The following is a 15043-nucleotide window of genomic DNA, read 5'->3' as shown; positions in this document are numbered from 1 at the left end:
TTATTTCCCAGCTCCCTTGCTCCTCCCCATTTTTGACGAAGGGTCCCGACCCGAAACATCAACTTTCCTGCTCCTCTGATGCTGCCTGGCCTGCTGTGTTCCTCCAGTTCCACATTGTGTTGTGTCTGAGAATCTTACCTGGCTCTTTCAAACACAAAATAGGCTAAGTGTAAATTGTTTGATTATTTAAATCCATTGACTTGAATGTTCCTGCATTCTCTCAGTCTCCTGGTGGAACCTTTGCTAGAGATCACCAAAACTCCTGTTTAGTTATTGGCATTAGCCTTTTGAAAAATCCTACAATATAAAATTGCCATTTTATTCCATTCTGTAGTTTGAAGTGCTTTGATCTTGATCTATAAATCAATGTATTCATAGAACTTGGTTGCACTCAGAAGCGTTGTGTAAGTCAGCAGTGTCAAAGAGGAGTGGTCAGCCATGTCTAGGAGCGTACTCCTCCCTCTCTCATGAGAAAACATTAATTGAGATGTAATTAAAATATGTTGAGTGGAACCATTTTAGTTTTTAAAGATTTAAGTTAATTAAAGGTAATATACAGGTGACTATTTGCAACACTTTGATGTGTTGAGATACAAAATTTTATCACCATTGTTGGAATGTATATTTCAATATTGGTATTTTTTTGCTTTGTTATGCTGACAGGATGAATTTCTTGCTGACGTTTTTGTGTGCGAAGAATACCACAAAGAATTAAATTTAAAATTAGATGCAGTTTTAAATGTATACTTTCTACTGTTTTCATAGTAAAAGCAAATTACATGATTTAAAAAAATGAAGTGAAAAGAATCAACTGGTATATGAAGTTATGTTGCCTTCATTTTTAAAATGTTCCTTAAAATCTATCCCTTTGAACAAGGTTTTGGCCACCTGTCTTCATATCTTCTTATAAAACCTAGTGTTATATTTTGTCTGATAATTGTGCTTTTGTGAAACACCTTTGAACATTCCACTGTATTAAAGATGGAATATAAATTCAAATTGTTTTTGAGTGTAGAATAATCTCTGCATGTGTTCAGATGTCTGCTAAATTTTTCAGATGTTCTGCGTGGCCATCTAAAGCAGGTTTTAAGTTCCATGTCTATGTTTATAAGGGGCTAGATCTGCTCTTTTAAGATCTCTTGGGAAATTACTATGTGATGAATGGAGCAAGAGCTGTCCTGGTTTGTTCAGGATTCCACAGTTGTGGAAGTAGATAAAAGCAGGAGCACTTGCTTAACTCTATAGTCCTCAGAATAACACTCTTCACCAATTTCTACTCCAGTTGTATACTCTCCATGCCTCCTAACTCCCCCAACCATTGTCGGCAGCTGCTGGGAGTGGCTTTCAAGGTGCATTCAGCATTCTTTGCCTTCATGTTTCCCAGCTGTGTTTGGAGGTGGATAGGCACCAACAACATGCAATAATGTCAATAAGGCATTCAATTTCAGGCTGTTAACTGTTGGGGCGAGTGCATCAGTGTGCCAGAGATAATGTGCACAAGAATGGACAATAATCAGTTCCCACCATTATGTGACTCATAATGATGTTAAATGAAAATAATACAATTTTATATTTCACCTTATGCAAAATTTCAGTATTTACTTGTTTCTTTTTATTGCTTCAGTTGCTGTCGTACCATGCAACATGCTCAAAAGTAGAGGTCGATCGACTGAAGGTAAACGTCTCCAATATGATTCCAACAAAATACACTTAGCACAGTTCCAATTGTACTATTATTTGGCAGGCACCTCTAATAACATTCTCCATTATATCCTGGAAAACACATAGCTCTAAAATAAAATATTTCTTTATAGAGATACTAAATCAATACATGTGAGCATGCTATTGGTGTTTTTTTTTTAACTCAATTGTGCTGAACTCTTCTTTAATAATAGATTGTCTTGGGAATTTCATTCACAAGATGTTTTATATATCAACATGCGTGACTGGGTTTATAAATTAGTAAACAGGTTGTTGATTATAAATCTAGAAGCAAGTGATTAAATGTAATGCATTCGCCTGCTGACTCTCTGCTGCCACATGAAGAATACTGAATACAAAAGAGTGGTCAGTGCAGATTATTTATTAAAGTAATAAAATCTGCTCACAGTGAAAAAAGCAAATGGATGAATTTAAGGCCTGCTCTCCCCTATTACACAAAGAATTACTGCATATTACCTTCTTTGTGCATGCTGTTGCTGTAATGTCTATTTTATGTTGTATAGTAAAATGTTAAGTATTGTGGGAAATAAATTATGATAATTACAAAACCGATAAGTTATTGCAATTATTTTATCTGTAGATGTTTCCCATAAACAAGTTATATATATTAGGTGCAAATGTTTAGTTATTGGCAATGTCATCTGTGTGGAATATAGAAGTGCAAGAGTCGAATGATGTATTTTAACGATACTATCAATAATGTTGATAGTGTTATGGGTGCCATACTGTGCACTGTTTTTGTGGCAACAATTACCCCTCAGCCTAGACACTTTTAGAACACTGTATCTAGAGATAATTTTAGTGGTGCCTGATGTAACTAAGGGTTGTGAGAAACTGGGTAGTTTCATGTGAGTTTCTATTTGTTATTTCAGCCATATTCAAATATAAATATGTGATCTTCCAATTGTGTACTTCTAGCAGGGTACCTTCTCTTTGAGGAACAGAAATCTTGTGCATATTGATGTTGGTGTTTTTAATATGTGCTTCCAGTGGACAAATGCTTCCTGTCAGGAGAACAAATCAAAAATGTATCCATGATTGCACTTCCCATTTCACTTAGATATACACTTATTCATTGATTAAAATGTTCTCCCACTTGTCCCAGCTGTATACTTCCCTTCTATGATTAGGTCACTTGGTCAGACCTTAGAGTGAACCAGTCATATAGTTGCTGTTCATGGTCAAATACTGGAAAAGGCTATGGAGTGATATTACTCATTCTGTTTGTTCTGTGTTTTTTTCTTTTATGGACATTTAAGCTGATATTAGATTTAGATATTAATATCAGACATGTAATAGATTGCCAGTATAATATGAGATAGCCAGATCCTGTTACATGATCTGATGGGTTTTTTTCCTACATATTGTGAATATCATGGTCTACAAGGTGAAGGAAATTTGTACTAGGAGTTTCTACTTTCTAGGAATGGTGATCAAAAGCAGCACAGATTGATAAGTATGGAGGTAATTTTTGACTTTGTATCAAGGTGAAAGTAGATGATATTTAATCCTGACTCAACTGGATTGTTTACAACCCCTTTTCACTTTATTCACTTCAATTGAATCCAACCCTGGGAGAGATGCCCAAGTGGGCAGGAGAATGTCAGGGGCTGGGTCATGGGGAGCAATGAGGTAAATTTCAAAAATGGCAACTTTCTTAGTCCATTGCAGTGTTAACAACTTCTTGATCACTTGCCTGCACTCTGATCTCTTTGTGCTCCCACAACCTCTTTTCCCCTGTGATTTCTTCTTCCACATCTCTTCCTCAATCATCTCCTTTCACCCTCAAGGCGTATTGCTCCACGATCTCTTTTCCACTGTGACCTCTTTCTCCAGTGACCTCTTTGCACCATCAATATTTTCTCCCTTGACTTCTTTGTCCCTATAATCTCTTTCCCCCATACTCTCTTCTCGCCTGTCATATCTTTCCCCTGTGACCCCCATTCGGATGCGATCCATTTTCCCCTGTGACCTCTTTGTCTTTTATCCCCTCTGCAAGCCAAACGCTTGTCAACAATGAGCCTCCTTTTCTTCCCAGTGTAATTTCTTAAATTCTCTCGTGGGACGTGGGCATCGCTGACTGGCTAGTGTTATTGCCCATCGCGAGAGGCCCTTGAACTGAATGGCTTGCTAGGCCATTTCAGGGGACATTTGAGAGTCTGTGTGGGTTTGGAGTTACATGTGGGTCAGAGCAGGTGAAGATGGCAGATTTCCTTCACTGAAGGACATTAAGTGAGCCAAAGGTTTCTTTTTCCAACAATTTGCAATTATTTCATGGTCATCAGAAGATTAGATTCTTAATTCCAGATTTTTTTATTTATTGAATTCACACTCCCGTATCTGCATGGCGGAATTCAAACCCATGTCCCCCAGAAGACTAGCTGAGTTTCTGGATTAAGAGTCTATCAATAATAGCACCATCACCACCCTGTCTGAATTATCTTCCTGGGTACTGAACCCATCTTACCATCTAAAGCTGCCATGCTCCTTCCCTGCCTGCTCGTAAATATCAAGACCAGGGTGCCCAGATCTGACGTAGTCTCCTAATACTCTGTTTGATCAAAGTACATCAGTCCCATCCTCTGTAGAGCAGCACTTTGTGTTTGGTTGGCATTTTGCAGTTCCATTATAACCATCCTATGTAATTAACAAGTGAGATTTTCAATTCTGACTTGATTTGAACACAGCTTCTTGGAATGAGAGGCTTATTTGAAGGCTTGCACTCTCCTTATAAAATAAATACTTCCATTGTTAAATTAAAAATGTTGAGGATTCTCCCATTCTGTTTAGTCATTGCTATACCCAGTAAGTAAGTGAGGAGGTAAACTCTCTTGCAAGCCGTTTATAATCATATTGCCTTTCTAAAACATTAAACTTAAAACACATTAGCAATCCATTATTATTCATCTGTTGATTAAACTCATGCAGGAACTATACTAAATAGATAAAAATACCATCATAATTTATGAACAATCAATCAAAATTTCCATCTGGTTCTTTGTGTGATAAAATAAACAAATATTAATGCAACAACAGTGCTCAATTAACTGCTAGACCCTTATTGTAACTCTGTGGAGCTTTGGACAGGGAGGTATCTAATATATAAGAAGTTCAAAAGTAAGATCCACATGTCTATTTTAATCCAGACACCTCATGATTATTTTGTTTCTGGAATTGGTGACAATTTTGTGGCACAGAGTGTAAGGCAGCCCTCGTGACACAATTTCATTTGAGTTTTTAAAAGATCAGTACAATGATGGAGTTTAGGGAAGATGTAATTTGGAAGAACATTGGAAATAAAGCCAGAACAGTCAAAGGATGTGCCATTGCTGACCGATGGCTCCCTTGTACTGCTGGAGCCAAGTAGGAGCCCCAGAGGGATAATCCGCCACAGCAACAGTAGCAAAAAATAACCTATTGTTGACCTAAAGAAGGCACTGCAGAAGATAGCCTGGGAGGTTAGCAGTGGGGGTGTTTTTCCACACTCGTGAATTTAATACAGGAAACACTTTACAATCTAATCCAGTTGGGAAAGGTGAATAAAGTTGCACATTCACCTACATTGTGCGTTGTGAATTTGTTAAACTCTACCAGGTCAAATCTATTCCATCATGCAATTTCTTATAGCCAGTTAGCTTGCAAGCACCCACAACCTTCTGTTTCAGTTAACTTCCTCACAGCCCCATCTATCCATTCACCACTGAGACCCACACTCATCCTTATGGCATCTGATTAATCTCCCTGAAAGTCAGTTTCACCAAACATACTGCATCCATCGAGTTAACACATGTCATTCCACTCATTCAACAGTCTGTTTCCTCCCCATTGCAGTTGAAGCATTGGTAAACTACTCAGAAGAAGCAGTGAGTCTCCACACATAACATATTTGGCAATAAAGAGGAGTTAGTATTGCAAAATAGTGGCATCTTGGTGTCCCTAGCCATCAGAGATGGTGATGTGAGACCCCACAGCTACCTGGATATAGAATAAAATATAGCGCACCACATATCAAACTGCACTCAGTCATGTTGATTCTAGCAGTGAGTCCCATTTCATCATCTTTACAATAATAATTTGCAATGATCCTACTTTACCAGCTGTAATTTAAATCTGTTTTTTACACCAGAGCTGCTTTGGTCACAATCAATGGTCCTCAGATGACAAATACTCAGAAGAGGTAATTTCTTCTGAGGGTGTGCAGGATTCTTAAAGGCTCTAAGGTTCTTGAGTAGATTTGTAGCTCGGGTTGTGGATGCTGTGGTTAGTTCGCTCACCAAGCTGGTTCGTTAGTTTGCAGAGGTTTCATTACCCTGCTGGGTAACATCATCAGTGCAGCCTCCAATGAAGTGTTGTTGTGTTTTCCCACCTGTTATTTAAACTGTGGGATCCATTGGAGTTGATTACCTCATTTCCACTGTTTCTTTGCAGTCGTGTGTATATAGGATCTAATTCTACGTATTTTTTGGTAGCCTTCTTGGTGGAGTACTAGGCCACTAGAAATTCCCGTGCTTGTCTCTGTTTGGCTTCTCCTAGGACCCTGACGTTGCCCCAGTCAACCTGGTGGTTCTCCTTGTCTGTATGTATGGAAACAAGTGAGTATTCGTTGTGTCTCTGTTGCTAGTTGGTGTTCATGTATTCTCGTAACCAGTTTCCTTCCTGTCTGTCTAATGTAATGTTTGTTGCAGTCTTTGCATGGAATCTTGTATACTACATTGGTTCTGCCCATAGCGGGTAAGTGGTCTTTGGTTCTTGTTAGCAGTTGGTGTAGGGTTGATGAAGGTTTATGTGCTACTCTGATGCTCAGTGGCCGTAGGAGTCTTGTGGTCAGTTCAGATACGTTATTGATGTACAGTAACGTGACAAGGGTGTTGGGGTGTACTGTATCTTCCTGTTGTTGTTTGTGCGACAGGCACTGTCGGACCCAGCTGTTCGGGTATCCGTTGTCTCCGCATACTTGGTGGAGGTATTCTTCTTCATTTTGGCGTAGTTCTGGGTTGCTGCAGTATGTTCTGGCTCATTTGAATAGTGTTTTTACGCAACTCCATTTGTGGGTGTTGGGGTGGTAACTGTGGAAATTTAGGACTTGATCAGTGTGTGTGGCCTTTCTGTATACTTTGGTCAGAAATTCGCGGTTGGCCCTGCGTTCTACCATCACATCCAGGAATGGGAGCTGTTTGTTCTTCTTCTCTGGTGAACGTGATGCCGGTGAAAATGTTGTTCATAAGTTGGTGTGTTTCTACTAGTTTAGTCTGTTTGATGACGATGAAAGTGTCATCCACGTATTGGATCCATAGTGTGGGTTTGATCTGCAGAAGGGCCGTGCTTTCGAGTCTCTGCATCACTGTTCCTGCTATTAGCCCACAGGTGGGTGACCCCATAGGTGTCCCATTGATTTGTTCATAGATCTGGCCATTAACGGTAAAGTGGGTCGTGAGGTATAGGTCCAGTAATTTCAGCATGTTCTCTGTGGAGATGGTGTTATTCATGTCCGGTTCTTTCAGTAGTTTTCATAGAATTCATAGAACCCCTACAGTGTGGAAGCAGGCCCTTCAGCCCAACAAGTCCACACCGACCCTCAGAGCATCCCACCCGGGCTCATCCCTAATCTACACATCCCTGGACACTAGGTGCAATTTAGCATGGCCAATCCACCTAGCCTGCACATCTTTGGACTGTGGGAGGAAACCGGAGCACCCGGAGGAAACTCACACAGAGACAGGGAGAATGTGCAAACTCCACGCAGACAGTCGCCCAAGGGTGGAATTGAACCCAGGTTCTTGGCGCAGTGAGGCAGCAGTGCTAACCACTGAGCCAGTGGTATATTAATCGATGTGAATAGGGCTGTAACATCAAAGATACCATGGTCTAGTCCTCATCTATTCTTGTGTCTTTGTGGGTTTTGAGGAACTCCTGGGCTGAGTGGATTGAGTGGGTTGAGTTGTTGATGAGGTGCTTTAGTCTTTGTTATAATTCCTTCGCTAACCTATATGTTGGTGTACCTGAAAGATAGACTATGGGTCTGAGGGGCAGTTCCAATTTGTGTACCTTTGGGAGGCCGTAGAATCGGAGGCGTGTTTGTCCCTTCAGGTTTCACTTTTAGGGAGTCTGCTTTGTTGATTTGTCTGGTCTGCTTGAGTCTCTTTAGTATGTGGATGATTTTATTTCCTAATGGTGGTGCCGGGTGTGTTTCCACTTGTCGATATGTATTTGTGTCTGCCAGTAGCATCTGTGCTTTAGTGATGTAGTCTCGTTGGTTAAGAATTACTGTCATGAGCCATTTGTCCACTGGTATGATTATAATAGTTTTGTCTTTTTTTCAGTCCTTCTAGGACCTTCCTTTCTGATGTGTTGAGAGTGTTAAGTTTGTTCCTTCTGGTCAGTGTTGGGACCACTGTCGGTCTAATGGGCTGTGTTTCTTTATTAATGCCATTGGTGTTCAATATGGATTCCAGTGTGGCTAGGAATTCTGTCTTGTTAATGTCTGTGTGGTTGTAATTGAGTCCATATATTAGTACAGCTTTCTCTATGTCTGTTAGTTTTCTGTTAGATAGGTTTCTTATCCAAGTGTCCGATCTTTGGCTGTCATTTTGGTGGCTCGTTCTAAGTCAACACTACTGAAAGAACAAAAAGACATGACCAATACTCACTTGTCTCCATATACACAGACAAAGAGAACTGTCAGTTCGATTGGGACAATGTCAGGATCCTAGGACAGGCCAAACAGAGACAAGCACAGGAATTTCTAGAGGCGGTTCGCCACCAAGAAGGCCATCAGTAAACACGTAGAATTAGACCCTACATACACATCACTGCAAAGAAAAACTGGAAATGAGGTAATCAACTGCAATGGATCCCTGAGTTTAAATAACAAGTGGGAAAACACAACAATGTTTCATCGGAGGCTGCACTGATGTTACCCAGCAGGGTAATGAAACCTCTGCAAACTAACGAACCAGCTCAGTGAGCAAACAAACCACCACATCTTAAAGGGTCTGGTGAGCCAGAGTTGTGTTTTCACCTAGTGACTCGAGCTTCAGGAACGAGCAAGTGGAGATGGTATTGGCAGAGATATCTGTGAAGTGTCTGCATTGCAGCCCTGTCCAGGTTGTCCCTGGCTAAACTTAAGTGTTGTGCCTTCAGGTCAATCAGGAAAAAGAGATTCATTGAAAAGCAGTAGAGAATGAGCAATGTGCAGTCAGGCCTTCTGAGCAAGGTAACACATGGTGAATGGTAGGATGCTGGGAAGCACCAATGATCAAAATGACCTTGTTGTGCATGTACACCTGTCCCTTAATGTATTAGGACAGGTTGATAAAGTGGTTATGAAGGCATTTGGGATCCTTGTCTTTATTAGCATAGAGTTTAAGAGCAGGGAGGTTATACTAGAACAGTATAACTGTATAGGCTGTAGCTAGATATTGAGTGCAATTCTGGAATCCATATTATAAAAGGGATGTGATTGCACTGGAGTTCAGAGGAGATTTACCAAGATGTTGACTGGGCTGGAAAGTTTCAGCTATGAAGACAGATTGGACAGGCTCGTTAGTTTTCCTTAGACCAGAGGAGATTGAGAAGGACATGATAAAGTTATAAAGTTATGTGAGGCCTAGATAGGGTGGACAGGAAGAAACTTTTTCTCTTGATGGAGGGATGAATGACAAAGACACAGATTTAAGGTAAGGGACAGAAGGTTTAGAGGACATGTGAGGAAAAACAGTTTCAACCTAGAGGATGGTCACTGTCTGTAAGGGTGATGGAGGCAGAAACACTCATAACTTTTGAAAAGTATTTAGATACATACTTGCAATGCCAAGGTATACAAGGTGATGGGCCAAGTGCTGGAAAATGGGAATAGAATGGTTAGGAGGTTGTTTTTGACTGTTGTGGGCAAAGTTGACAGTGGGCCTAAGGGCCTTTTTCTGTGCTGTGGACCTGTGTGACTTAATGATTATATGAACACACAACCACAATGAGAAAATGAAGGAGTGCACTTCAAACATGATGGATCGATCAGGACACAATCCTAAGTGTAACATGGCCTGCTGCATGTGACATCATTTAAGGTAATCAAATGACTTCATCTTCAATTAACTATGGCAGACTCTTGATACCAAAATCATTGGTGCCTTGAACAAATTAACATAATTCAGCCATGATTTTTCAGTGCCAAACTTCCTCCCAATAACTCTAGGGAAAACTGAAGCTATTGTCTTTGGCTTCCATCACAGATTCCATTCCCTGATTATTGTTTCCATCTCTGACAACTGTCTGAAACTAAACCAAATCATTTGTAACCTTTGACCCCAAGATGGGCTTTCAAACACATATCTGCTGTATCAATAAGATTGCATGCACCACCTCCATAATATCACCTTATTTTGATCCTGTCTCAACTCATCTGCTGATGCCGAGACCCTCATCCGTGGCTTTGTAACCTGAAAAATTGACAAACTGCCATCTGTCATTCTACTAAACTTGTGCTTATCCCTCACTCCAAAGTTAACATCCCACACTCCACAGTTAACTCACTTCAAGTCATGTTCACCTATCACCTAGTGCTTGGTGACCTTCAGTGGCTCCCATTCCAATCTCACTTCAGTCTACCTCCTCCCCATCTTTGTCACTTTTTTCCCATTATACAAATCTCCAACTGCTTGTGATCCTCCGGTTCCGGCCTCTCTTATGTCCATGATTTTGTTCACTATTGATTTCTGTACTTTCAAATACCCTTTCCCTAAGCTTTGGAATTCTCTTTTCAAGCTTACTCCCCCTCTTCTGTATTCTTATTTAGGATTGTCCTTAAAGCCAATGTCTTTGGTTAAGTTTTAGTTATCTGTGGTGATGCCTTCTCCTGTGACTTGGTGTCAAAATATTTTTATTGGTGTCAGTCTGGCAAAATGCCTTGAGGTATTTTGCTACATTAAATGCATTATATAAATGTATATAACAAAGATTGTTCTAATTGAGTGCTTAGCATATGTTGATGTGCAACCTGGCTGTCCTAAGGAGACTGGCCAAATTCCTTGGAGCAGAATGTGCAAGTTGGTGGGTTGAATCAGCTTCCCGGTGCAGTTACATTTTTACCAACATTAACACTCCATCCACATTCACCATGTACTTGTTCAGATTAAAATCCACACACCAGCCTCCACTGCTCACCTCACCCCCTCCACCCCCTTGCCCACTTCACACCTCCACCACTACCTTCGGGAACACCTAGATGATCACTGTAATGTACTCCACTGGTTGGAATCATACCTGGCACATAGGAAGATGGTTGTGGTTGCTGGAGGTCAGTAGTCTTGGCTCCACAGCATCTCTGCAGGAGTTCCTCAGGTTAGCCTTCTAGGCCCAACCATCTTCAGCTGCTTCAGAAATGACCTTCACTCCATTCATAAGAAGTGAGGATGTTCGCTGATGATTGCATAAAGTTCAGCACCATTCACAATTCCTTAGATACCTAAGCAGTCCATGTCCAAATGCATCAAGTACTGGACAGTGTCCAGGCTTGGGCTGAAAAGTGGCAAGTAAATTCATACAATATAATACAATACAGAACAGGAACATACCCTTTCGCCCACCAGCCTGCACCAATTCTTAGTCCTTATTTAGACCTGCTGCTTATTGCCCATGTGGGGTTTCTATCCTTCTGTTTGCCTCCTGTTCATGTGTCTATCAAGATATGCGTTAAATGTTACCGACATGCCTGTTTCCACCACCTCCACTGGCAGCGCATTCCAGGCACCCACCACCCTCTGTGTGAAATATTTTCCCTGCACTTCTGCCCTAAACTTTCCCCCTCTCACCTTGAACCTGTGCCCTGTTATAATTGACCTGTCCACCCTGGGAAAAAGCCTCTAATTATCGATCCTATCCAAGCCTTTCATAATTTTGTAGACTTCTATGAGGTCGTCCCTCAGCCTCCGTCTTTCCGGTGGAACAATTTGTGTTTATGCAACCTCTCCTCATTAAGTAAAACCCTCCAGACCAGGGAACATCCTGGTAAATGTACTCTGCACTTTTCCAAAGCATCCACATCCTTCGGTAGTGTGGTGCCTAGAACTGCACACAAGATTCCAAATGTGGCCTAACTAAAGTTTTGTACAGCTGTAACACAACTTGCCAACTTCTATTTTTGATGCCTCTGCCAATGAAGGCCAATGGAGTATGGCTGCTTGACCACCTTATTCACCTGTGTTACCAATTTCATGGATCTGTGGACCTGTAGATCATAGATCATAGAATCCCTACAGTGTGGAAACAGGCCCTTCGGCCCAACAAGTCCACACCGACCCTTTGAGCATCCCACCCAGACCCATCCCCCTATAACCCACCTAAGCTACACATCCCTGAACACTACGGGCAATCTGGCATGGCCACTCCACCTAACCTGCACATCTTTGGACTGTGGGAGGAAACCGGAGTACCCGGAGGAAACCCACGCAGACACAGAGAATGTGCAAACTCCACACAGACAGTCGCCTGAGGCTGGAATCGAACCCAGGTCCCTGGTGTTGTGAGGCAGCAGTGCTGACCAATGAGCCACCGTGTATCTCAATGCTTCTAAGGGTTCTGCCATTTATCGTATAATTCACACCTGAGTTTGATCTTCCAAAATGCATCACCTTGCATTTGTCTGAATTAAACTCCATCTGCCATTTCTTTGCCTAAATCTTCAATCTGCCTATATCCTGCTGTATCCTTTGACAATAATCTTCACTATCTGGGACTGTGCAAATTTTGGTGTCATCTGCAAACTTACTAATCAGACCATCTACATTTTCCTTCAGATCATTCATATATGTTACAAAAAACAAAGATCCCAACAGAACCCTGGAAAACACCACTAGTTACTGATCTCCATTCCAAAAAGCACCCTTCCACCTTCTGTCTGTCTCCCACAACCAAGCCAGTTTTGTATCCATTTAGCCAGCTCACCATGTATCCCATGAAACTCTATCTTCTGTACCAATCTGCCATGAGATACTTTATGAAATGCCTTACTGAAGTCCATGGAGACAACATTCACTGCTGTTCCCTTCTGTCATTGATTATTCTTGTCACTTCCACAAAGAACTGAAATCAAGTTGGTGAGACATGACCTTCCCCTCACAAAACCTTGCTGCCTATCACTACCAAGTCCATTCACTTCCAAATGTGAATAAACTCTGTCTCCAATTATCTTCTCCAACAGCTTCCCCAACGTTGACATCAGGCTCACTGGCCTGTAATGACCTGGATTATCTCTGTTTCCCTTCTTGAGAAAGCTAACAACATTGGCCATTCATTCATGCCACACAAGAGCCTGATAATGACCATGTCTAATAAGAGACAACCTAACCCCAATCCCTTGACATTCAGTGGTGTTACCATGCCCCACTATCAACTTCCTGGGGGGTTACTATTGACTCAAAACTCAATTGGACTCATCATATAAATGGAGTAGACACAAGAGCAGTCAGAAGCTAGGAACACCGCAGTGTGTAACTCACCTCCTGATTCCCTAAAACCAGACCACCATCTACAAAGCAAAAATCAGGAGTGTGATGGAATACTCCCACTTTGCCTGGATGAGTGTAGTTTGAACAATGCTCAAAAGCTTGACGCTATCCAGGACAAAGCAGCCCTTGTGAGTAACAATAGCATCCACAATACCCACTCCTTCCACCAGTGATGCTCAGTAGCAGCAGTGTGTATTATCTACAAGATGCACTGAAGAAATTCACCAAAGATCTTTAGACAGCACCTTCCAAACTCACAACCACTTCCATCTAGAAGGGCAAGGGCTGTCGATATATGGGAACACCAACAGCTGCAAGTTCCCCTCCAAACCACACATCATCCTGACTTAGAAATATATCACTATTCCTTCACTGTCACTGGGCCCAAATCCTGGAATTTCATCCCTACGGGCATTGTGGGTCTTCCTACAAACACATGGATTGCAGCGGTTCAATAAGGCAGCAGACCATCACCTTCTCAAGGGCAATAAATGCTGAACCAGCCAGCAATGCTCAAGTCCCACAAGTGAATAGAAACAAACTAGATAAAAAAGAATGGTTATTCTTCCTATGGTTATGCCATGATTAGACGGTTTGACCAGAATAAAGAAACCTTGCAAAACTTTCATGAAATCTAAACTTTAAGAACATTGAAGTTCTGACTCTGAGCAAAGAATTCTCATATTTTTAGTTTAGCTTACGAAATACAAAATCACTTTATTTTCTTATATTGTCTTCTCTTATACTTTTCCAATTCTTTCCCATGTCTCACAGCCTTCACCAATTAGCTTGTGCCCAAATATGATTGTAAGTGTGGGTCTTCCATGCTTTTTAAAACATTTTTAGAACCTTCCTTTGTTCTCTACCTTCTATCTGTGTGTTTTGTGTTTTAGGTTTTTAAAATGAATATTCTGGATCAGAATTAACTTCACCATATTCATTGCTAAAGTGATGTAATCAGCCAGGTTGAGATATAAGCTAGGATCTGGCAAATGTTTTCAACCATTGCATATGCATTCAGCAAAATGGCAGGCAAATAGTGTTTGTCCCACTAGGTTGTGTAAAGACAAACATAAAACTCCCTTTATCCATTACTACAGCAAGCATTAGCAAATAAAGGGCATCTGACTTGCTCTCAGTTCCTGCTGTAACATAACCTTGCCCTGAGATAGCAAGTGCCTTTGCTGATTACACTTGAGAAAACCAATCGCTTACTAATCGTTAATCATCTGCAAACCACTGTCTGCATCACTCCATGTTCGCCTCCAACCTCTTCTTCCACCATCCTCCTTTGCAGTTCTCAAGATCACTGACTCAGGCCCTGAACCCAATAGATGATCTCCCAAAGCTCTCATTTCCACCCGACACACACAATCCGCCAAAACCCTAATATTCACCAGAAGTCCGCAATCCTTCTGGTGCCCTCACTTACTTTTAAGCCTTTAAGCCTCTGAGAAACCTATAAACTCCTGACCTTTTGACCTGATGTCGATTATCCTGAGATCTCATTTCTTCCCCACTCCTTACCCTGGGCACATGATGCCTTCCCCTCCGAAGACCCTTGCCGTCCCACGAGATCTTTGATACCACCCTCACTTGCATCCAAAACCCTACTGCTGCCTCTCACAAATCTTTGATAACCACTGTCGCATTCAAGGAAATTATATTGTGTTCAGGGGGACTATGTTCTATCAGTTGTACTCAAATATATGCTGCACTACTTGCCAACAGGAGCAGGATAAAATAAGATTGTGTCAGTAGATAGAGGATCATAAAGTAAAGCCTTAAATTTGTGCCTTTTTTTTATATGGGCGTTAACT

At 41.3% G+C, this 15043-nt stretch overlaps 1 protein-coding gene across 1 annotated transcript in view; it reads left to right on the top strand.

Annotated features, from left to right (window-relative positions):
- pde11al (phosphodiesterase 11a, like) overlaps window positions 1-15043 on the top strand; it is a 279256-nt gene that overhangs the window by 177981 nt on the left and 86232 nt on the right. The window contains exon 10 of the mRNA XM_048614034.1: window positions 1625-1675. Within this exon, the coding sequence (XP_048469991.1) occupies window positions 1625-1675 (51 nt within the window). The remainder of the gene's footprint in view (window positions 1-1624; window positions 1676-15043) is intronic.

Source organism: Rhincodon typus, chromosome 2, assembly GCF_021869965.1.
Source record: "Rhincodon typus isolate 14 chromosome 2, sRhiTyp1.1, whole genome shotgun sequence".
In the NCBI taxonomy this organism is placed as follows: Eukaryota; Metazoa; Chordata; class Chondrichthyes; order Orectolobiformes; family Rhincodontidae; genus Rhincodon; species Rhincodon typus.
Note: the sequence above shows the minus strand (reverse complement) of the source record. Positions and strands in the feature narration are given on the sequence as shown.